Source organism: Aedes aegypti, chromosome 3 (assembly GCF_002204515.2).
Source record: "Aedes aegypti strain LVP_AGWG chromosome 3, AaegL5.0 Primary Assembly, whole genome shotgun sequence".
Classification (NCBI taxonomy): domain Eukaryota; kingdom Metazoa; phylum Arthropoda; class Insecta; order Diptera; family Culicidae; genus Aedes; species Aedes aegypti.
The window spans coordinates 246,506,865-246,531,469 of record NC_035109.1 but is presented as its reverse complement, the minus strand read 5'-3'; the positions used below and the strand labels follow the sequence as shown (position 1 = coordinate 246,531,469).

General features: G+C 38.0%; 1 protein-coding gene across 11 annotated transcripts in view; it reads right to left on the bottom strand.

Annotated features, from left to right (window-relative positions):
• LOC5565233 (focal adhesion kinase 1) overlaps window positions 1-24,605 on the bottom strand; it is a 322,375-nt gene that overhangs the window by 59,781 nt on the left and 237,989 nt on the right. Inside the window, exons 1-2 of one of the 11 annotated variants that reach the window (XM_021849307.1) lie at window positions 18,638-18,702; window positions 924-3,008 (exon numbers count right to left, since the gene is read on the bottom strand). The exons of 3 other annotated variants lie outside the window; for them this stretch is intronic. In XM_021849307.1, the coding sequence (XP_021704999.1) occupies window positions 924-2,860 (1,937 nt within the window). In that variant the 5' untranslated portion in view covers window positions 2,861-3,008; window positions 18,638-18,702. Of the gene's footprint in view, window positions 1-923; window positions 3,009-6,777; window positions 7,366-18,637; window positions 18,703-24,605 lie in introns of those variants that run through there. 7 more of the 11 variants (XM_021849313.1, XM_021849305.1, XM_021849306.1 and 4 more) reach the window with 7 other exon arrangements.

Here is a 24,605-nt window from a genome sequence, read left to right as displayed (position 1 = left end):
TTGAGTGGGGGAGTGCGCTGCGCTCATAGAGTTCGTAGAGCACAAATTATGAATGGAGACATTAAACCGTAAGGCGGACGTTCTTTGTTGTTGTTTCTCGTAGGTACCTATACGTTGTGGCGGCGTGGCCAGGAGTGATGACGGAGACCACCAGCAATTTCGCAATCGAACCAACTCTCGGTTCGACTGACCATTTGATGCAACCCATTAGAAGAATGATTTAGTGGTTTATTTTGACGTTGTCGTCGTCATATCATCAGCGTCGCACACAGGAGTAATGTTGGTCGATCATGGCCCAAATTATTTCCTTAATAAATGCCGCTGGATGAAGGATTCAAGGTTGTTGAAAAGTATTGTAGAAAAAATGAGAAACAGGAAATTTCCAAATTATTTGAAATTTTAAGAGCGGAACTATGCGTAAGATAAAACTGTAACTGATAGATAACATCTTTATGTTCACACTGCGAAAGAAACTTTGCCGGATCTTGTCGAACAAGTAATATTTTTCAATTTTGAAGTTTTCATAAATAACTTGTGTAAAAAAAATATCTATTTGGTTTGAAAGGCTACTAGTGGAGCAATAACGCAACACTTGTGCCGATTTATGGTACAGTGTAGTGGATTTGTGTACTGAATGAGAAAAATATATGAGAAAATCATTGAAAAATCAAACAAACTTATCACATTTTTTCAATGTTTTATGACGTCTTTTTTATCCAAAATATGCGGCACACTATTTTTTTTTTCAAAAAATTTGAAACTATAGCCGCAAATTCGTTCTAGTTTCTCCTCTGTGTGTTGCCCAGTCATGAGCAGATGTTCTGCATTGTTTGAATAGGAAGTTTTGCAATAATCCTTGGGGTGGAAAACGACTTGCTAGTAGAGAAGGGTTTTAACTCTAGAATAAAATTGCTTTTAGTTACCTTTTCCTGTAGATCCACGTGTTGACAACGTCCGGTTTGTTGGTGCGTTTGAGAACCCCCCTGAAGGACGATGATTTCTTGCGGAGAAAATTCCCACTCGTAGGTTGCGTTACGCTCCCGTTGATGGCTGAATTTCCTAATGGAGGCTTCCCATTGGCGGCACGTTCCCTGCTCTGTAGGAGTTGATAGTGGCTGGCGAGTATTGACTGCATTCTTCTCGAACCGGATGACAATGACGAGGATGATGTCAGAGAACCAGACGATGGGGAGCCATTACTGCTGGACGAAACAACAACGGCCGACAAGCGGGACAGATTGTCGCTTGCGCTTTCGAAGATATTTTCAAAATTTTTACTCGATGACATCAGGTGACTCAGACAGTCCAAATCCCCGGTGCTCCACCTGCGGGGTGTTCGATGCAGATGTTGAAGGAAGTGTTCGCTTTTCCAGTTCGAGCGAGAGCTGAGGTTCGGTTCGCTCAAGGTACGATTTACACTCAAATGTGGGACGGTTGAAGATGGTGTTTCAGGGTCATACCGTTGCATCTTCTTGAGATATTCAAACTTAAGTTTACTGTGTCCGGCGGATTTTGTGTCAGATAAAGAGCTTTCTTCAGAGTAGAGGTGCCCTGGTGGGGGACGAAAGTGGCATTGGTGCTGTCGCCGTCGTCGGACTGATAGATTTAAACTTCTTCTTTGAAGAAGGAATCGTTGAAAGAGATTCGAGTGGGTCTTTTTGTTACGATCGCCACTACCAGACCCTGCGGGAGGTGGCGGTCTGGCGCTATGTGGTTTCATTTGCTGAGCAGCATGATTATTATTATTTATACTGTTGGTTTCACAACAAGCGACCGATCCGGCGCGCGTCTTTTCGGCTTTTAAAACGGTCAATGGCGGGCTGTTCACGGTAGTTGCTGAATTAGACGATGACAGTGGGATTCTAGTACTATCGCGGTTATTGTCAGTTAATGATGCGTTTCTGGCGTTCCCTGCTGCGGTCACAGTCTTGACAGAAGAACCTCCGATTTGGGTGGATATTTTTAGTTTTCCCTCGTTACGCTTTCGTGCTTGCTCTTGCTGACGGTTGACTAGTTCACTATTAATATCGTACCTCATTAGCACTGGATAGAACTCTGAATTGTCAACGATGATGATCGATTTGCTAGTAGAATCCACGTGGCATACCGGGTCTGACTCTCGGGATCCATTTTGCAAAAGGGCATCGTCCGTGCTGAGTGGTCGTTTCAATAGCATCGGTTCTAGTGCTTGTGAATCTACCACCAATACGGCTTTGCTATCGTTTTTATAAGCTGATGTATCGCTGGAGAACGTCTTCTTTTCCTCGTACGTTTTCGGACCAAAATAGAAGTCATGGAAGTCTTTCGCCTCAGCGTTGCACTCATCCCATTGCAATTCACGCCCCCTTTTGTAAATTTCTTCTTCCAGTTTCCGAATCAGGTTGAGATCAAGTTGAGCACTTTGTCTAGATGCTTCGTTGCCATTTGGATCTGTGCTACCGTGATTGACAGCATAATTTGTGCTATGTCGAACACCCCCTCTTCCAGTTTTGTTGTTGCCGCCGAGTTGTATCGCCCCTTGGCTGAGTGATTTCTTGAAAAACCCCGAGAAACTCAGCGGCCTTGACCAGAGCTTACTGCGGCCACATTTTATGCGGTTTTTGTCCAGATCGATCACTTTATTTCGCATAACGACGCTTCCTTTTGTCTGCTGGAGTAAGGCCGGGGGAGGTGCTGCTAGTGGCTGGTGATTGACATCATCGATTAACGAAGATGACGCCTGTCGCCGTTCGTCCTGCAGTACCACCATTCGGCGGTTTAAGCGTTGCTGATATCTATCGCCATTGATAGCCATTTGATTGCTAAACAGAGCTCCACTGGCAGTGGTCGAGGCGTCACTATTAGCACTCCTACCCATCATGTTCACTGATTACGATTTTCTTCTTGGTGCATTTATTCGAGCTTAGCGTATTCATTCACTATATTTTTTCTTTTCTTGGTGTGGATTACTCTAATGATGTATGCATCTGATTGGCTTAAATGATTTTATCGATATGTCTTTCGATTCGCTTTTTGATATTCAATTCAAATAGAAAGCATACGGACCACAAGTTACTTCAAGGAGTTGGCAAAAATTTGGATGAAAACTAAATTATTCTAAAGGTACAATGTGTAGGGGAAGTGGTGGAAAAATTAACAGGGGTGCCTCTTACGGAGTAAAAAGCAAATATCAGTGGAATTTTATCACGCACGGATGATCTAGAGTATACATCAGAGTTGATACTGAGGCCAATTGAAGTGAAAATATTAACAAAAACTAAGATTTTAGAATACCACGTTTAAAAATTGGAACTGACGTAGCTCTTAGCTCGGTGGACTTGAGGTTTTCCAGTATACACCCACCACACCTCGTGATGTCAAATCTGACACCTTAAGATTTCTTTTCGAATGGGTTACAATCATCAATGGATATATTTTCGAAATGCAATTGAAATTTTCAAAAATATTTGTTTTGCTCACGTATTTTGCATGATGTCCATTTTATCACCAACAGCTGTTCATTTTACCCACATAGTGCAGGTAAAACGAACATGCTTCGTTTTTCATTAGCGATAATAATATGTGAAAACTTAACTATTTTAGTCAGAATTCAGTTGCTTTAGATAACATCGTTATTTTTTATGTTGTGTTATAAAATTATAAAAATTCATCGTTTTTCTATCAGAAACAAGATGATATCCTGAAGGTGTTAATTTTATTTTCATTAAACTTCAGAATACTCTGGAATATAGTCTCTAAATCTACAGGCGTAATCTATGAATTGTATATTCAAATAAGTTCAGAGCAATACGTTGCTTTGATTTTGTTGTTGAATTGTTGTGTTGCATTTAATATATATTCTGCACACTAAGCTCTTACGGTGAATTTCACCGTAATCTCAACAGCTGAACAGTTCGGTGAAATAAAACACCGTAATTCCGTCGAAATTTTACGGATTCCGGTGATTTTTAACGGAATACTGTAAAAATTTACCGTACTCCGTTAATTTATTTCACTGAACTGTTCAGCTGTTGAGATTTTACAAGAATCCGTAAAATAATTTAAGTGTGTGAGTCATCCAAGAACTTCACTTAATATAGGTCTTAAGATTTTTGGAGGATCAAGGACATCGGTAGAAATATCAAAATTATATCCCGATTACTTATGTAAATAGCTGAGGGTCTATGTCGTAATCAAAAACTATCAATAGACCACTGGTTACGCTTATAGACCCTGAAGCCTATATTCAATAAAGTCTTTGGAAGACCAAGAACAACCATACAAATCAATGCAATACTCCGTTTAGTTATATGAAGCGTTAAGAGTTTATGCCATTATTTAAAAACATCAATATACAATGGTCAAGGGGGTATATAAGTAACATTGGTAGCTGAATGAAAGCATAGTCAGCTAAAATGCTGTTTGTACAGCCTCTTTTCAGTTGAATACACTGTTATTCGGCAACTAATGTCACTTGGGTAATGGTTTTTGACTTATGTAAATGGTTAAAATTCTCTACCACATTGAAAACCATAAAAATTGCTAGATTGCAGTTATTTATTCCAGGAAGTTTTTGGATAAACTAGAACACCTGTTGTAGTCTCTTATTTACCAAAACGAGGATTTAGACGAAACAAACGGTAAAAGAACCGTAACATATCTTCTAAGATCCAGAATTGGAACAATTCGCATGAAGATGTTTCGCATAAGCACATTTGGCAAAATCAGAATTATATTCCCTCTGTAAAATGCTACATTTTCTTGTATGGAACTGCTTTATGCGAAATGCCCATTATGTAAAATGGGTTGCCTACTTCAAATATTTTTTCGGAAGGCCTTGAGGCAGCATTCATTTATTACGTAACGATAAAAATTGAAATTTTTGAACACCTCCCCCCCTCCGTAACGCTTTTAGTATGAAAACTTTATATGAGTCCAGACACTTAAGCCTACACCGGCCTCCTCCCCCCGTTACCTAATTTGTGGACGGAACCTTACTTGCACACAATAAGAATCATATAAATCAATAATATGCGAACGCATAATTTCTCGAAATAACGAAAACAAAAATTTTCACAGGTTGACTTCAAAAGTCAAAACCTCGTTTTAAGAATTGATTCAATTTACAAACCCCTGATCTAGTTCGTAAATTGAGGTTAAAGTGTACATGTATTTCCCTATTGCCAAAATCGAACCATGCAAAAACGAAAACGAGTCATGCATAGCCAAACGGGCACTATAATGGGGAAAACATTATCATGTTTTGGGAAAAGGATAACCATCACTAGTTTGTTCAAAAACAGAGAAATTGGGTAAGAATTAGCAATGAAAAAAAAAAATAGAATTGAAGAATATAATTTTTCGTTGGACCACTGCAACTGTAAAAGAATTATTCAAATCCGTTAACCCGTTCCCAAACCATCTCGCGACATACAAAAACCATTCCATTTTTATTTATATCGGTAGATAGGCGAAATTTTCTGCTATACCATTATTTTTCGTCCTGAAAAAAAGTAAAGCAAAAAGCATGTTCAAAATAAGCTTGAAAACTGAGTTTCAATACTTATCGTGATATCTTAAATTACATTTTATGCTCTCACAAGCTTGATTTCTTGAGAAGACTTCTAACTGATGATGCTATTGAAGGACAACACCTTTTTGAAAAAATAAAGATTGTCAAATTTTTCATCCATTTTGTAATAGTCATTAATTATTATAACCTTCAAATAACCGACCGTTCTAAACAATGCAATGTAGCATATTCGTGTGAAATTTAACTCTCTAATACCCAAATTTTTATTTTCGATCTAAATATCGTTTTTCGTATCTAAAATCGTTCAAAGCACGTTTTGGGCAATAATTTATTTTTATTTGCAAATTTGTGAATTTTGGTTTTTGATTTTTATAATTTTTATTTCTGAGCATCCCTATCCTTTCTCTTTTTTTCTTGATGCTTCTTCTGGCTACTGATTTTTGGCAATAATTAGAAAAACAGTTTTACGTTACTTTTCAAAATATTAAATTTTATTTTTTTCTGGAACATATTTTATTTTCCGTGTAACCAACGGAAAAACAGATTTGAAATTATTTTAATACCATCAGGCTCTTCTTTTGTGATAGGTTGATTATTAAAAATATATAAAAGGTAGGATTTTTGTATTACACGTTAAATGAGCCCCAGGCATTTGTAGGCTAAACAAAAAAAAAAAAAAAACAATGTTTCTATTAATTTTCAAAAATACAAAAAAGTTTCAAAACTCATAAATTTTTTTACATGCGTATTATGAGCCAAGGTTTAAGCCAAAATTTAAATCATTTTGATTTCCGAGTTACGAAAATATATACAAAATTCCAAAATGTACTCCGTTGGGTATTAGAGGGTTAATTATTTTGGAACGACGTTGGGATACATTAGTCAAACGATGTGCAGAAAACTGATCATGATTTCATCAAAGAATTGATAACATATAGGAATCACAAAGTCAACTTTATTAAATGAACATTCCTCATTAGAAGAAAACGGTTTAAGTTGTTTTTTTTTATTATTATTTTGCCGTATAATTTTTAAAAACATTTTCTTTTAAGCTGGATGAAACCGGTGCTTCTACCCTACAAGAATTAATTTTGATAATAAAAAAAACAAATCGTTATCCAATCCAATCATATGCATAACACCATCATTTTTATTAACAAATTGACCAAAACATTTTTTTATCAGTCATTGCAACACGTTTTCACTCTAGCTAGAGTCACATTTTTGAATGGCTGTTACGGTTTCTGCGAATCGACACCACTCACAATTTGCGATTACGGCGCTTCTGCTGCAACTGTTGATAAGCTATGATTTATCACGTTTCCCCATAAACACTGCGATTGGCTGGATTAATTTCTTCAAAAAGCACCATTATTGCACACTCCTCGAAACCACTTTACTTGTTTACTGTAAGATTGATGACTTTATTCACTTCTCTGTCAGCAACTATGATTCGAAGCACTTGGAATAGGCTGCACCAAACACTACAAAGGATACCGAAGTGTGGATTTCTGCCATCATCACTCAAGCCACTGCACATCGATCATTAGATTCGCGACTCGCTAAAACACTATCTAGAAGTTGGAGAACACGTTTCGATGTTCTAGGACCACCAGTTCGAGTATCTGCATATATCTCCCCTACAGCTGCGATAGGTACGACTGGGAGGCAAATGACGATTAGATTGCGAATCCCCCACATAAACTACACAGCAACCGGAGAAACTGCGTCTAGTCGATTCTGGTGACGATGATAAATTGAAGCCGTTCGACCATCGGAATCTATTGACCGGACGCTAGAGTAGTTGAGCGCTGTGGACCGTGAATGCAACAACGCCAGGAATACGACTTGCTTTGGATGGTGGAACCGTGACTATGACGACGACGACAACTCGTTACCCGATGCACAATGGTCGGGCTCCATATAAAGGGGCGGCCAAAACTACCAAAAACTTTTTCGAGATTTTTATGATTTTTTTAGTTTTAAAATATACCTCATGTGTTATATTATTATGATCCCTAATTGAAATTGAACTAAAATTTAAATTTCTATCATTTTTATGACGGCAAACCAGCTGAAGTCAAAAAATTGAAAAATGTAACAATAAAATAGAGCACAAAATTTATAATTTAGGAATGCAATATTTCCCCAAAGTTACCCACTATTTGAAAGCTTATGGTTCAACACTTTTATCGAGCATAAGGTTGGAAAAAATATTTGGTTTAAGTTTTAATACTATTCAATATTACACTTTAGTAATTTTGGTGAATATGAAAAACAACTCTTGTCGCGTCATGTCGCCGCCATTTCGAATATTGCACATCAAAAAGCATCCTTAGATCTTACAAAAAACCTTTAAAATTTTTGCAGAAATTTGCTGATTTGCAAGTTAGAGCTTTTTGAATAATTCAATATTTTACATATATTTTGATGATATTTTTCATACAAAGTTTATTTAAAATATATTTTACCACTATTCATACACATTTTGACCAAACTCAATCAAATATAAACAAAATTTGTGCTTTCAGCCCAGTTTGATAACAATTTTAATTTAAAAAAATCTTTTTTTCAAAGTTACGTAATTTGTGAATAACCCCTACTGAAACAACAAAAACGCCAAATAACATATTCAGATTACATATTTCATCGATTAAGGCGATAAAAATAGTTTTGGCCAAACTTCACTTTTTTCCGACCATTGTGCGATGCTAAGCTAGAAGGTAATAGCTGCGCGAATCGAACGGGTCTTCTGAAAGGTCCCCCACGGTGTGTCGGAAAGCGTTATTAATGAAAAGAAATGATCATCAATTCTGCTACCACCATTCTAGCACTCTCTCTTCATCAGTTGTTCGAAAATTGGAGGATTTAGGCAGGATATCGTGAACTCCATTAGGTGAATCAAGGTATCCTTCCAAATCGCATAGAAAGGAAACTGCCCTTTTTGCCTGATAGTCTTAAAGATTCGCGATCTTCTTCTCAAACATCATGAAGAGAAAAAGCATATTTGTTGACGACTAAACTGAACGTTTGTTCAAGGTCGTTTTAAAAGGTCTCTAGAGTCACTACAAATCACCAGAAAAGATGAAAAATTGAATAGAAGATTAACTTGGATTTCCTCAGTCCAAGTAATCATTAGGAAAAAGATAACCCAATCTGGCATTCTTCGGAAAGAGCTTTCTCAAGAATATTATTTAGTTCGCTTTAACAAAAAAGAACTATATTATAGTGAAGCTTTAGAAAAAGTAAAACTTATGTTCGAAGTCCGTGTGACACGGGAACCTTTTCAAAAACCTGGAGGAAATTACCAGAACCCCACTCAGTGCCGTCGGTGTCAAAAGTGGGGTCATGGTATTAAACTTTGCCGCATGGATGCTAAATGCATGATTTGCGGAGGTTCTTCTCACGCTAAGGACGTCTGACTTGTGAAGGAAGATACCGGTAAGTTCATATGCGCAAATTGCGGGGGCAATCATAAGTCAACTTTTGCGCTTGCCCTTCACGTAGGCCAGTCGTCGAGGATCGTGCCATTCAGATGAACGATAATGTCCGTTATGATAACGCTCGTTTCCGGAATTCCCCTGGTAGAGCATCGAATAATGCTCATTTTTCAGTTAACGATCGCTTGAATAGGAATCATACCTATCAGGGGGATTACAGTCATGCTCATTCACAAACTAATTTTAATCCGTCGGGTAGCCGTTCGAATATTTTAATTTCGAAGGTATCTACCCAAGTTAAATCCTTTGCCGATATCGTAGCAGGTAATTTGAACTCCTCCCCTTTTCATACTACGAGTGAATTGTTCAAAACAAATGAAAAAAAAAACCTGCCGCCACAGGTACCAGGTACGTAACTTCTACTCCGCCAATTCGTCTACCGGAAATTCTAACGGAAAATAATCAGATAATGTACCCACTTCAAATGATATGTCTCCCTCTGATTTTATTTTTCTAACTGAACAATTGAATCGAATGATTGATGCAATGTTCAAAGCTACCACTATGACTGAAGCAGTCCAAGTTGGTGCAATATTTACTAATCAAATTGTTATTGGATTACGTTTTTCTAATGGATCCAAATAATAATTTAAATATTTTAAATTGGAATGCTCGTTCTCTGAATGGTAAAGAGGACGAGCTGTTTAATTTTCTTACGGTTAATAACGTGCATATAGCTGTTATTACCGAAACGTATTTAAAACCTGGATCTAAACTCAAAAGAGATCCTAACTTTTTTGTTTATCGTAATGATCGACTTGATGGTGCATGTGGGGAGTTGCAATCATCATTCATAGGAGTGTAAAACATCTACTGTTTTCGTCATTTGAAACTAAAGTTTTTGAAATTTTAGGTGTTTCAGTTGAAACACAGCTTGGTATATATACTTTCATAGCTACCTATTTGCCTTTTCAATGCTTTGGACAGCAAGTTAATTTGCTCCAAACTGACTTGCGAAAATTGACTCGCAAAAAATCAAATTTGTTTGTCATTGGTGACTGTAATGCCAAACATTGTTCATGGAATAATTCGCAAAGTAATTCTAATGGTGGAATTTTGTTTGATGAGTGCTTTTCAGGATATTTCTCAATTCAATACCCTGATAGTCCTTCTTATGTTTCCTCTACTAGAAACCCTTCTACGATTGATTTGGTCGTAGCCGACTCTAGTCACCTTTGTAGCTAACTGGTTACTCCCGCTGATTTTGATTCTGATTATGTCCCTGTTATATTTCAAATATCCCATGGAATATATATGAAACATACATTGACTCTAATCTTGATGTTAACATTTCTCCACAAACGAAACTTGATATTGACAATGCTCTTGATTTGAATCCGTGATTATAGATGATGAACTTAAACTCTTGATCCGTCTTAAAAATGTGAGGAGAACGCAATTTCAACGCACTCGCGATCCTGCTATGAAAATTATATGGAAGGATTTGCAGAAAGAAATCAAAAAACGATTTTCACAATTAAGAAACAAAAATTTTGAAAATAAAATTTCTCGATTGGACCATAGCTCTAAGCCCTTTTGGAAATTGTCTAAAATTTTGAAAAAAAAACTTAATAGTTAGAGCTTTGAAAAATAAAATTAAATTGAAAGAGGAAAACAAATTATTACTAACTAAATGCGAAAAGCTCGAAATCTTGCTATGCAATTTGAAAGTGCACACAATTTTAATTTAGGACTCACTAATTCAATTGAAAATTAAGTTACTCAAGGTTTTCTAAAGCATTTCTAAACCGACAGAACTTTTGGAAAAATTCTATAAAAACATTTTCATTAACAACGGTTTCAGACACACAGTGTCCCCGCGTCAATAATGGTGAGGAATGGGAAAAATACAAGCTAAAAAGCCGAGAACCGACAAGTTTGGATCGTGTGGATGACACCTACGCAAATCGCGCGAATGTATAAAGATAGTGTGGCTGCCTAGCGGTGTTTTGAGTGTGGGCCCCAATAGTCGATGTCAGGAGGAGGGCGCAAGATGGGGTTCGTTCAGACCAAGGGGAGGGACTTTGTTTCCAATATAGCTATTATAAATTTGTAGATTTTTTCTTCCACTGAGCTACACAGCTAAAAATATGTTGTAAATTTAAGTTTATTTTCATGCACATATTTGGAGCATCAAAATAAACGTAAATTTCAACGACCAATCCATTATTTTTCAATTGAATTCACTTTAAATTTACACGATCATGTAATATTCAACTATCTTTAGATGAAAATTAAATGTATAATAATTTAAATTTACATGATACTGTAATAACACACTAATTTGATTTATTTTTACAGTAGACTTCAGTTTACATCACATTGAAAATTAAATATTTTTTTCTGTGTAGAGAACTATTGGGAATTGATGAAATATGGCGTTAGATGCTGGCGGCGATGCTGTTTGAATGACAATAGAGCAAGGTGGAACTTGTTGCCGGCTCTCCAACACGCAAGGGTTGGCCGTTTTGGGATTGGGACGGGTTCTAGCTTTTTGAAAGTGAAGGACTGACTGTTGAGGCCATTACGAGTTTACACATGAGTCAGATGACAAGATCAATCGTGTAAATTTGAAACGGTGACGAAGGATGTTGAAATCAATTGGATGTACAATGAACACGAATAAACGAGAAGTTGAGTTGATAGCAATGGTTACAGAACAAAATAATATAAAACTAGATCACTAATAGAGATATCTGGAATCATATCTTATGCAGTAAAATTATGACGTGTTTTAGCAAAGAAATCAGTTCAAAATTCAAAATTTTACTACACATAGAGATAGAAGATGTTTCGAAAAAGTACGAGCCGCAAATGAGCTTTGAAGTTATTCAAATCGTCGTATAATTGAACGACAAACAAAAATACAAAGTCTTGGCTCCGGTCCAGCTTCAGTTTCCACCATCTGGAACTTGGTACGAAAGAAATACATAAACTACTGCTGCTGCAATCTTTCAGGTATCCGATAAATTGCCGGTACAATATGAATACGTCATAAATCAAAATTAATTGACGACGCTACTTGCATGTTTTGCCATTTAACTTTTTGCTGTGGTCTCCTCATGTTCCACTAGCACCACAAACTGGTAGCATTATACCAGTTTTTGGGATGGGTTCTTTGGGGCACACCGTACAGAAGGGTTTGTTCACACTTTGCATACAAGAATGCGGTCCCTCTTGAGTTTTTATCGAGCAAATAAAGCACAAAAAACAAGAATTAAGCAGACACCCCAAGTGCAGTTGCTTTTCATACCATCGGTCGGGAGTTAGCCCAGACAAGACATCATTGTCGATTTATAACCTTAATCCGGGTGATCTGTGAGTTACTTCACCTCGCCACTCTACAATCATCCACGGTAGGGGAGACTGGGGAGTCTTGATCCCGTTTTCTTAATGCGGCAAGATTTTTACATAGGCTCTCAGGCAAACATTTTTGGTAAGCTTGCGTTTAAAGTACTTAAAGTTTCATTTTTTCCATGACATATCTTATTGAGTGTTTTAAAAAGTAGGTGACACTTGATCCTCTTTTAAATACATATATGTTATTAAATTTGGGCTATAGCATTCGGAAAATGTAATATACTTATCCTTCGATATTATTTAAGCCCCTCAGTAAATGCGCCCGTTACAAATGTAAAGTTGATCAAATGTTCTAGTAATTTTTTTTTAAATTTGGGCAGATTTGATCCCTTAGTTTTGCTGTATAAACTAAACAAGCAAAGTTATTATTTAATAACCCATTTTAGTGCCAAAAACATCACAATTTAAAAAAAAACTAGAAGTTACCAAATTAAATTGTATTGCACCATACATATTATGTATGTATAATAGATGAATGATTGATCGAGGGTTCCCAGCTTGTGTAATTAAAATCAAATCATACCGAAGAGAAAATTATGTAAAAAAAGATCACTTGAATCTCAAACTTCTGAAAATTTGTGATGTTTTGATAAAATGCTCGCAAAGTTTTTCAGATTTTTCTATTTCGCTCAAAACGATCTTTGTTGAAATTTATTCGAGTTAATACAAACAAACTACAGTCAAACCTCCATGAGTTGATATCTGAAGTGGTCCCTTCAGATATCGACTCATGGACCATCATGCTAACCATGAAAAACTGTTTCAGATTCCGATAAAATACGATGCGATCATGTCTCCCCTACTGTTGTCCATTTCAGATTTTAGTTGTTTACGAAAGGGTTCTCCGAGGTCACCCTCCGTCAACCTATTTGCCGCCTCGTAACGGCTAGTGTACCTTGTAGCTTTGGCCAGCAGCAGCAGAGCAGTCAGCCAGGTCGGTCAGTAATGGTGGCGAACTCTCACTTTCATCCCCCGGGCGATTGGGGGCCTTATGCGAATTTGCCTCGCTCTCGAAAGGAAGGCGATTATCGACGCGCATTAAATTGTTTAAGATTCAATTTTTCAACCAATTAGGCCCGATTGGCGTGCTTAACGGGGCCGTTAAAATGTCAGCGTGGCGGGCATAAATCCGTGCGGATTATTGATTCGCTTTTTTTACGAGCTGGAAATCGCTCATGCGAAATATTAAGGTTGTGTCATAACAGTGAGCAGCTGACTTTGAAGTAGAAGGTACAATATGTGTTGTAAATAGGTGTGAAATAGGAATCTTAAATTTTTATCGATTGATCCAAGAAGTTCGAATTCGTTAAACCGTCGAACAATACGAACGTTTAATTGCTATCCTTTTTCATGGAGGATATTCTCGCGTTGTTCTTCTTGTGATTCTCCCGACCATTTTTTACATGAAATCATTGAATAATAGCTACATATTTTAGGGATTCTTGCTTAGATTGAGCATAACCATAAATGACCGTACAATTCGAAGTTCCTACTCCGTGATTGACCCGAACAATCGAAGTTGCACAGAGATTTAATGAATGGAGTTTGGGATTCGTTCTATGGTTTAAAGTGATTTTCATCAGAATTTTTCTCCTTCTTTCAACCATAGGCTACTCTTTCGATTTATACTGGATCCATAACTATTGACAATAATTAAGCTTATATTTAGTTGGGAACCTTCTTCTAATAAACGGCAAATTTTTCTAGTTATACTGATATAATAATTAATTGCATTACACTCGCTTAATTTTTTATAAGAGATTTATTCTTCTTTTGATAATAGGCTGTTCATTCATATTTGAATATTTTTCGTAGTTTATTGGAGTTATGGATTATAATACGCTCATAAAGAGTCTAATTAAAAAACCATATTTTCTAGCGCAAGGCTTAACTTAGCTGAGATATTATTCTCCTCCAAGATTAACTCTCACTGTTTTTCCGTTGTGAAAAGAAGAAGCTTAAACTTGTGGTTGCTTGAACTATGAATTAATTTACTTAGTACGATTCAAAGCATCAAAGCAAATTGATGCTACTCTAGAACGAATAAGTCGTAAATTGTTTTAGTTACTGTCAAAAGCTGACTACAAATGCGATGAGAAAAGAAGTGGAATAATTGCTTACATATAGGATTTAGGAATTTTTTTTCTTCCAGCAATGACAGCATGCTAACTGTAGTTCACTATTGTTTTCAATTTCGGCCAAATGGCATTCGGCCAAATAGCATTCGACCAAATGACCCTTTCGGACAAACGGCATTCGGCTAAATGATCCGGAACCTGTCCAATAACGAGAAAATTATAGCCATTCAAAGTGCTCTGGGGGGGCTATATTGACCTCAGAACACAGTAAATGGGGCCTTCCTTAGCCGTGTGGTTAGAGTCCTCGGCTACAAAGCAAAGCCATGCTGAAGGTGTCTGGGTTCGATTCCCAGTCGGTCCAGGATCTTTTCGTAATGGAAATTTCCTTGATTTCCCTGGGCATAGAGTATCATCATACCTGCCCACGATGTACGAATGCGAAAATGGCAACTTTGGCAAAGAAAGCTCTCAGTTAATAACTGTGAAAGTGCTCATTGAACACTATGCTGAGAAGCAGACTCTGTCCCAGTGAGAACGTAATACCAATAAGAAGAAGAAGAAGAACACACACACACACACAGAAAAAAATCTGTTCTCGTGTCCGTGAACAGCAGACGTGAACTCGTCAACAAGCAAAAATACACCGTGAACTAGATCATGTTTATGCGTAAACATGATGGTAGTTCATGGTGTATTTTTGACAGTTCACGTTTTCCAGAACTCTTTTTTGAGCGTGCAGACAAAGCGTTAACGTTAGTCAATAGCAAAAAACAGGTGAAATTTGGAACGTGCAAACGATCTGTGCTATAAAGTCATCATAATTTAAATTGTTATAGAGTTCTCCTCCAAAATCACTTCTGCAGACAACAGCTACAGGGCGGCGATTCTACCCCGTCAGACATTCAGTTTTGCGAGGTTTCTAGCTCTACTTCAATGCACTGATCTCGTGGCTCGACTCATACAACGAACTTGTCCGTCGGTTACTCGGAAAGCGATTCATCTATTTGGCGCCTCTTCGATTGTCATAAATGGTAGCCACCCGAGTGCTCGTCAAGTCGTCACGTCGTGGGTGTGCCGGTAGGCGACACGTCAGTCGTGTCAATGGAACAATAATTTTGCCAATTTTACTGCACAAAAAAAACAGTGCTGTCACACAGAGGCGAGCGCGACTTTTGCATCTTTCCGCGTTAAATATATTGAAGCCAATTTGTGATTGCCGAAGGTGTGCGCATTTGGCCATGAAACGATCGTTGGATTGCACCTTTTAGGAAATTTGGTACCATTATCGATTGTTTGATATTATGCCGCGATAGGGAATAAGGAAGTGCTATTTCTATCACCAAGGTTGGAGGTCAAGTGTGGCATTACGCATTGTAAGTCGATATGGTTTGAACATTTATATGAGTTTTTTTGCTACTCGTATGGAAACAAAACGAAGCGGCTAGATTTAAGATGATGACCTGATAAGACGTTTCGCAGTAAGTGAGTGCATTGAGTAATTACGATCATTATCAGTAATAAATAGTAAAACTGTGATTGTCTTGATGTAGCGTGACATTATAAATGTGTTATTTTAAAATTCAATCTTTTTTCTCCTGGACTAAACCACGCAAATCAAGATCATCATATTCGAGGCGAAACTTCACTCATTGCAAGTATATGTGTCACACATATGAGGGAACGGAGTATAACAGGTCGAAAGATTTCGAAAGGTAAATTTTTGGTCGTCTGAAACGCTACGATTGGGTTAGGATTTGGGATTGAGTGGGCTTAAAAACCATAATAATACGAAGTCCCTCGGGGTGTACGTTGAGGATTGATTGGTACGCGCACATCCAGAACATGACCAATTATGTGTGTACCCTTGTTGTTATAAGTCAGCAGTAGACTACCAAAGATACAACACTGTAATGGATTTGTACAACCACGCGCATTAGCGCAAACTGGTTCTGCTGAAATAAATTGCCATGGCTACCGTGGTTGGTAAGGTGTATCTAGTTCAGCAGACAACTACTTGGCAGTTTGTGACTAATAAATCAATCATAATTAAGCTATCCGGTCCATAGCAAATGCGGAGATCCGCCGCATGTCCTATGGGTATCGAAATAAAATTGTTAGAATAAATCAGTGTGGTATGTAGAACCTAATTCTCTGACTAGGCGTTGCTTTGATGTGACTTGTCATTTCTGCAACATGTATTCACCTCTATTATGAGCACAAATCTCCCATCTGAAGGGAAACGTTCCACCCAAGCTGACGTTTTGATATGTGATGATATAGTTGTCAAGAAAAACTTGTTCTGTTTTCGACATCATTGGACAGAATTTGCTCTTTCTGTCATGGCAGTTTTCTAAAACCTATTGGACCAAATATATTTAAATTCTAAATATAAAAACGCTTTCCTTAGCCTTTCGGTTAGTGCTCGCGGCTACAAAGCAAAGCCATGCTGAAGGTGTCTGGATTCGATTCCAGTCGGTCTAGGATCTTGGAAACTTTGGCAAAGAAACCTCTCAGTTAATTGGGTTAATTCTACAAGTGGCGTGAGGTGACAATTGTCGGTATCGTATAGCGAGGTGACAATTCTCGACTCGAGTGAAGTGACTCGCCGTGCAAATCAAATGTAGAGTCACTTCATTCGAGTCGAGAATTATCACCTCGCTATACGACACCGACAATTGTCACCTCACGCCACTCGTAGAATAAACCCAAATAACTGTGGAAGTGCTCATTGAACATTAAGCTGAGAAGCAGGCTCTGTCCCAATGAGGACGTAATGCCAACAATCCGTGAAGTTTGGTCAAATGTTTGCACTTTTTTTTAAATATTTTATGTGGAACGACATGGTTGTGATTTCAATACTGTTTACGATTACAATGAATTGTTTAGTGCAGTTTAGTTTTTGGAACTATAGATTGCGAAATTTATATTCAATTACTAGAAAACCTGAAGAATGATCGTAAACCGCAAACTGTTAACACTAGTATAGGATGAGGGAAGCATAACCCAAAAATGAACCCGAACATTGTTTTAACTGTTTGTATTGTAGAGACCCGGATAAAAGTCAAATAGAGCCTTTTCACTTCCAATTTCAATATCTTAAATGGAACCCTACAACGCTAGCTGGCCAATCCCACAGTCGGCGCCGGCCACGATGCGCATTCGTAATTGTCTTGAGCAAATTAAATCCCATCTGGGAGGCGGTCACCAGGTCATCAAAAGCAAACAAGATATCCATCGTTGGCTATTCGCAATCCATCAAAGTCTTTTGCCTCGCAAGCCGACCTGAAGCGGACTCTCTGCCGGAGATATGATGCCGCCGCACTCAATGTCCCAATCCAAACAGCTTTCCACGATGATCACTATCTTAATCATTTCAGTTTCGCTTTCTTCTTCGTTGCTAATTTGCACATGCACACATATAGCTATTCATTCTTGATATATAGCACACTGATTGGTACACTGAACTCTCGGAATAAAAGCATCGGATGGCAGGCCGTAAAAATCAATGATCTGAATCGTTAAATTTCAAATATTCATATTCCCCACTCCGGCGCCCACCAACAATTTCAGAATCTTCCGCTCCCGTATGTTGGGTTCCCATCTGTTGATCAAGGCACTGTATTGGAGCAACACTGGGAAATAGTGCCACACCGAACTATTATTAGACGCACTCTGGCTCGGCGTTGCAGCAATCTTACAGGAAAGAACTGTTCGACAATATGTCCACCGCGCACACACGAGATTTGTCGCACACTTTCTTCTAGAGTCTTGCCATCAAACCGTCTGCACAAAATATGAAATCCGTCCGATTCGGCAACGCTTGCGGCACTGAAGATCTACATGGCGTGGTCCCGTCCTCCACAATGCATTTATTTTCCGTTCTCTTCAGGCTTACGCGGCAACGTGTGCTGAGTTGATGCTTACTCAGACGAAAAATCCGCGAGTCAACGACTTGTTTGCATACACATTGCCGCATGAACTGCTGCCGCTGTTTCTGTAGATTCGCAAACAAAAACGCACCAACTAATATGCACATCGACTCCACAGGCTTGAGCCGTCATAGACCGCGCTTTGTGGGCAACGAACACAGTTCGAAATGAAGAGAAAATCTTTTACCGATAACAACAAACAATGACGCAGTCTTGAGCTACTTGAGACACGCGATTCCAAGACGACAGTGAACTTACGCTACTACTGAGCAGAAGCGTGCGCGCGTCCTTCTGACGATCCGTAGCGGTCCGCGCCTTCGCCTAATCTGTCAACGTTGCGTCGATCAGCGAGCGAAACGTGTGCCAAGCAGCGACGTCGGCGACACATCAAGAGTTGAGTCCTCGAGCACTCGCCAACAGGCGTGACTGACTAAGGCAGTGGCTCCCAATCAGAATCAGATGGATTGAATGTAAAATAAGAACTGAATTAAGTTGACAGCAATTATCGTTAGAAATATTTTCAAAGTTTTTTCTAGCGATTCAAAAAGTATCTCATAAGAGATTTGTCAATGACAATATCTAACCTGGGAGCAAGAAACCGATACAAAATTTCTCTACGTCAAAGTGAGCCAAGATTTTGCTGTCACGGACTGTCACTGTGAGCCCAGATCTTAAACAATGGACAAACATGATAAAAGCGCGTAATTAATCAAAGATTATTTTTGCATTTCATCAAAGGTAACAAAAATCGAATGAGAATCAACTCACGCACATTCAAAAGTAACGTCACGTGAGCAACCTTTATTCTAATTGAATATAATGTATTGGAATACGCATCTTTTTCTTCTTCTTCTTTCTGGCGTTACGTCCCAACTGGAACAAAGCCTGCTTCTCAGATTAGTGTTCTTATGAGCACTTCCACAGTTATTAACTGAGAGCTTTCTTTGCCGATTGAACATTTTTGCATGTGTATATCGTGTGGCAGGTACGAAGATACTCTATGCCCTGGGAATCGAGAAATTTCCTTTACGAAAAGATCCTCGACCAGCGGGATTCGAACCCACGACCCTCAGCATCGTCATGCTGGATAGCTGCGCGTTTACCGCTACGGCTATCTGGGCATCTTTTTACTGTTTTCAATAAAAATGAAAATTAAACGCACCCAAAACTGTGGCCCCTTTTCAATGTTTGTCCAGAAAGATCGAAGGTACACAACAAATGAAAATTAGCGATTTTCAAAAAAGCCTGCCTTGACTGTCGTTGGCAAACCGGAGTTATCTTGCAGTTTGAAAAAACTTTGTATCAAATTTTGTGTGTAGTATCTGTGCCTCCCTCCCAATATCTGACCTTAAAATAAAATCATTCAAGTAGCCTGTTAAGAAATCCAGATGAAATCTTCAAAATTTTACACAGTGGGATTCCGTTTTTGGCATACTCCATCTTTGACAACCCAGATACTAGCAACAAAATGGAACTATTTTTGGCAACATTTTGGATACGATTGAAATTTGTATTTTTTTTATATATCATCATGTGTTTTGCTTTCGTCGTTTGAACAGTAGCTGAGCTTCAAGGCGATTGTATTCCGGAACTCCAACTTCGTCGATATTCTTCCAAATCCTCCTAACTGTTAATATCTTTAATAGAATATCCCAGGCGCACTTTTCATTACGGGATGGTCATATTATCGCAAATTTTCACGAAATCACCTCTTAAGGCATCCCTACTGGTTTTTCAACAACTTTTCTCAAAAACTTTTCTCAGATATTCACACTGAGTAACTAGCCCATTTAATTCTGTCGGTAGCCGAATTTGGTACAGCTTGCACTTATATTCACAAGCATTTTAAATATAAATGATTCTCAGTTCTGAAATGTAGAAAGTGATGCTACAATTTTAATGGTGTGTTTCTATTCATCAAACTTCCGAGAATTGCATCAGCATATTGTTTCTAGTTGCCTAAGGCCTCAATGAATCAAAAAGTGTAGTAATTAAATTATTATGTATGATTCTTCTACGTTATCGAGCCTCGAAAACTCGTGATTTTAGAATGATGGAAGAATATTTTGATTCCGCAACATGAGTAATTGTACATAAATATAAATGTGCGGACTCCTAATGATTCTTATTTCGAACGCTTCCCTAGTTTCGCTTCATATTCCGAACACTTCGATTCACCTTCAGGACAGCTCATGGAAATCTTGATTAGAAAAGTCATTTTGAAATCGACAAACCACTAAAGAGATGTCTAAAACAGTTAGGCATTATAAATTTTTATATATGTCTATGGAAAATGCTTATTGTAATGAGCCTCAAAAGCGAGCACTTATGAACATAAGAAAAATTGAACCATTTCGTGTGAATGTTTTTCATTCAAAGTAGGGTGTCTGGAAGTTGATGCTGTCCGTATAATATGCATCGAAACTACATTGATTTTTAGTAAATTGCCTTAGGAGTTTATTCCATATAGTTATCCCATGACAGTTTTATTTTAGGCAATGGTTGGACATAAGCACTTATCAGTGCACCTAGGATAATATGAAAAATGGACTTCTTAAAATTATGGAAGAACTTAATTTTTGTCGTTTGGGTGATTCAAAATATCGTTTTTACTTCACACCGCTCATTCGATTCTTGGTCAAATTCTAAGTGTCCCCCAGACTGCACAAACCGTTCTATATTTGTATTGTATTTAATATGGGAAAACGAAACGAAACTTTCAACCGGTTATTGTACAACGGATGTTTAACGACTTCCACGAGAGGTGATGGCTAAGCATTTGATTTTTGATATATAAGGGGTTATCAGACAAGTTGATCTTATGAAAATGAAAAATGGCCATTATGAAAATGATTCCCCATAGGACCATAACGACCAGGAGCTAGAGGAAATAATTTTGAAACTATGCAAGCTCATTGAATCTACTAAAGTTTACTAAAAAAGTTTGCTGAAAAATTTCTCCTGATGATATTAATTATTAGAGACTGCTGCATAATAGGGTAAATGTTGCAATAGTGGAGGTACTAAGCACGGTTCAACTTCATTTAATCCCTCAAAATTCAAGAAACGCATTGAATGTACATATTATTGATGTAACGGGAAGTAACGACCATTCACTCCATGAGAAAATTGATTTCATCGCAGTGACCATCGGCATGTTAGTGAAAAATAATACCTCCACTATTGGTACACTGTTCCATTAGTTGAGGTAAATTTTTAATATGTGTTCCTATAGTTGCGGTATCGGTTGTTTTCTTATGGGATCCTCCATTATAGGAACACTTTGACGCAACTGTTGGTACAATGGAGAAAAGTTTAGGCAGTTTTAATGGTATTTCCTCAATTATGAAGCAATTTGAACGATGTTTTCAGCTATTTCGTGTATCAATAGGCCAATACGTTGATTGGCGGTGTCGGATCTGCAGTAAATTCAATTAAATCAGTGCAAATGGCACTACCGCAACTATAGGAACACCCACAACTAATGGATCACTTACCGTACCGTAAACTTGTTGGACATGTTCCTACGATTTGCGTACGATATCGATATCAACAGAACTGAAAAGTCATCCAGGAGTTCGCTGATAGTTTTTTTTCAGAGATTTTTCGGGTAATACACATCATTTTCTTCCAGTCAGATATTCCATCAATATATCATCACATCCTCCGTGGATTGATACAAGCTAGATATAATATTAAGCTTTCGTTCGTAGTAAAAATTTCTAATATCGGTTTGTTTTTGCGAACGTATCATCCATTTATGTCAAAAAGAGCCAAAAAGGTTAGGCAGGCCTGGCATAGAGTATCTTCGTGCTTGCCACACAATATACGAATGCATGTGGGCTTCGTGGCCGTGTGGATAGTGGCGTTAGTCGTTTAGGCGTATTGTGTCACGAAGCTTGGGTTCGATTCCCGCTCCAGTCGGTGGAAGCTTTTCGTCAAACGAAAAGTTCATCACTGGGTTACTGGGTGTTTCGTGTTGCCCGTTGCCTTATGTTCGTGATAGTTCAGTCTGTACTGCCTTTGGCTAAAGACGGTGTAAATTGTCTTTTTTTTAAATGGTCAAATGGCAAAAAAGCTAGACAAGAAGCAAAAGAAGAAGCTTCCAATGCAAGCCGAAAATAAGCTCAGAATTAGATACTTTCGCATCTTGCTTTAAAATTCCTTAAAAAAGTGATTAAAAATCACATAGATTCCCATCAGTTCCAACATTTTTCATGTTTCACATCCATTAATATATTTTTTTTTTCTGGGGAACTGAAGATATCTATCAACATATGTGGCTATTTACCATGCAATTTCTAATTAATCTATCAGATATTGAAGTAAAACTTCAACGACTGATTCCAAGAAATTATATCTGGCTATTAATCTCAAAGTGGCAGATTTATATTGAAAACCTGTATAAATAAATTCACGCTTATATTGAGCTGTTCGGTAATCCAATCCGCATGGTTATGAAATTAATTAACTCATTACGCGTGGTAAAAATGGACAAATTATGGGTGAAATTATGAAGAAAAATCCACGTGCTCGGCTGGGATTTAAACCCAGCACTCTTGTATGCTAGACGAACGCTTTACCAACTAAGCTACCGAGCCACTTGGTGACCCAATAACTGAGTTGATTACAGGTTTAGAATTCAAATCCCTACAGACCACGCGGACCCCTTTCATAACCCATATCCATCTATCTCATGTTCCTACACACGCGGAAAGAGCGAGTGTGATTTATTTGTTTCTGTAGGGATTTGAATTCTAAACTTGTCACCAACTCAGTTATTCACCAAGTGGCTCGGTAGCTTAGTTGGTAAAGCGCTCGTCTAGCATACAAGAGTCCTGGGTTCAAATCCCAGCCGAGCACGTGGATTTTTCTTCATAATTTCACCCATAATTTGTCCATCTTTACCACGCGTAATGAGTTAATCAATTCTGTATAAATAGAATAATTCATATTTCATAAATAAATTCTAAGATGGAAACGTATGCAATAATACTGGAAAACCAGTAGAAGCATCAATCTAAGAATGCCAATGTCGCTACTGTTCGTGTTACCAACATCTAGTTTGCCACGCGCTGACAGCCTGAGTACCGGGTCTCAAAGTGTCAAATCAATTTTAACAACCAAAACAAATCATTGGCATTTAACAATCAGTGAAAACCCATAACTGAAGGTATAAAAAATTAAAATCAGTTTTGTGATAACAGCGCCACTAGCGTTCTATTACTAATATTTCGATTGGAAAACCTCAATCACTTGAAATGGCATCGCGAAGTTGTCACGGCTTCCTAGAGGTCCGCGGATCACCGGTTGAGAAACGCTGAACTATATGAACCTACACGCAGGGTGACTGTGGGGGCTGACTGAGAGTTGTCGCCGCGCGTTTGGCAGGAGTATGAGTGCGCGAGCATTACTTTTATGAGCGTGTGGATTCCTCGCCAGTTTGAGTGGGTTCCGCTGGGGGCTTTGGAGGTGACTGTGGCCGACTTGAGTGAGTGTGGTATTGATCGCGTAGAAACTGAGAGTGACTGTTTTCATATTTTATATTGCTTTGTTTTTGTTGCGAACAGCTGGATGCAAAGTTGACTAAGAAAAATGTTTAGGGATGACCAGATAGGAAAAGCAACGTATCTCCATTCAACTAAAATTTGAATTTAAATACTACATACACCCGATTCTGTTTTTGCACGGATTTTTTTTTACACGGCCGTGTAAAAAAAGTTTCCTTGCATTTTTTTTCCACCAAAACCTTATTTTTGCATGAAACGTCGAGAAACAGTGTTACTTTTTTTGCACGGTTTTTGAAATTTTGAACCGAAAACTTTTTTTGCACGGTACGCATCCCCCCTGCAAAAATAGAATCGGGTGTATTTGAGTTTCATATGGTAATCTAAAATTACTAGTCAAAGTTTGTATGCTTTTATATAAATGGGAACAGTGCGAGTACCTATATTAAATTCTTGGGTCATAGGGAGAGGGGGTAGACATTTTTGTGTGCCCTACAATTATTTTTGATTTCCATACAAAAAAGGCCTTCATTAGTCGAGTGATTAGAGTCCGCGGCTACAAAGCAAAAACGCGTACCTTCTACATGATATACGAATTCAAATATGTCAACTTTAGCAATAAAGCTCTCAGTTGATATCTGTGAAAGTGCTTATTGAACAATAACCAGGCTTTGTCCAAGTGAGGACCTAATGCCAAGAAGAAGAAGATAAAAAATTAT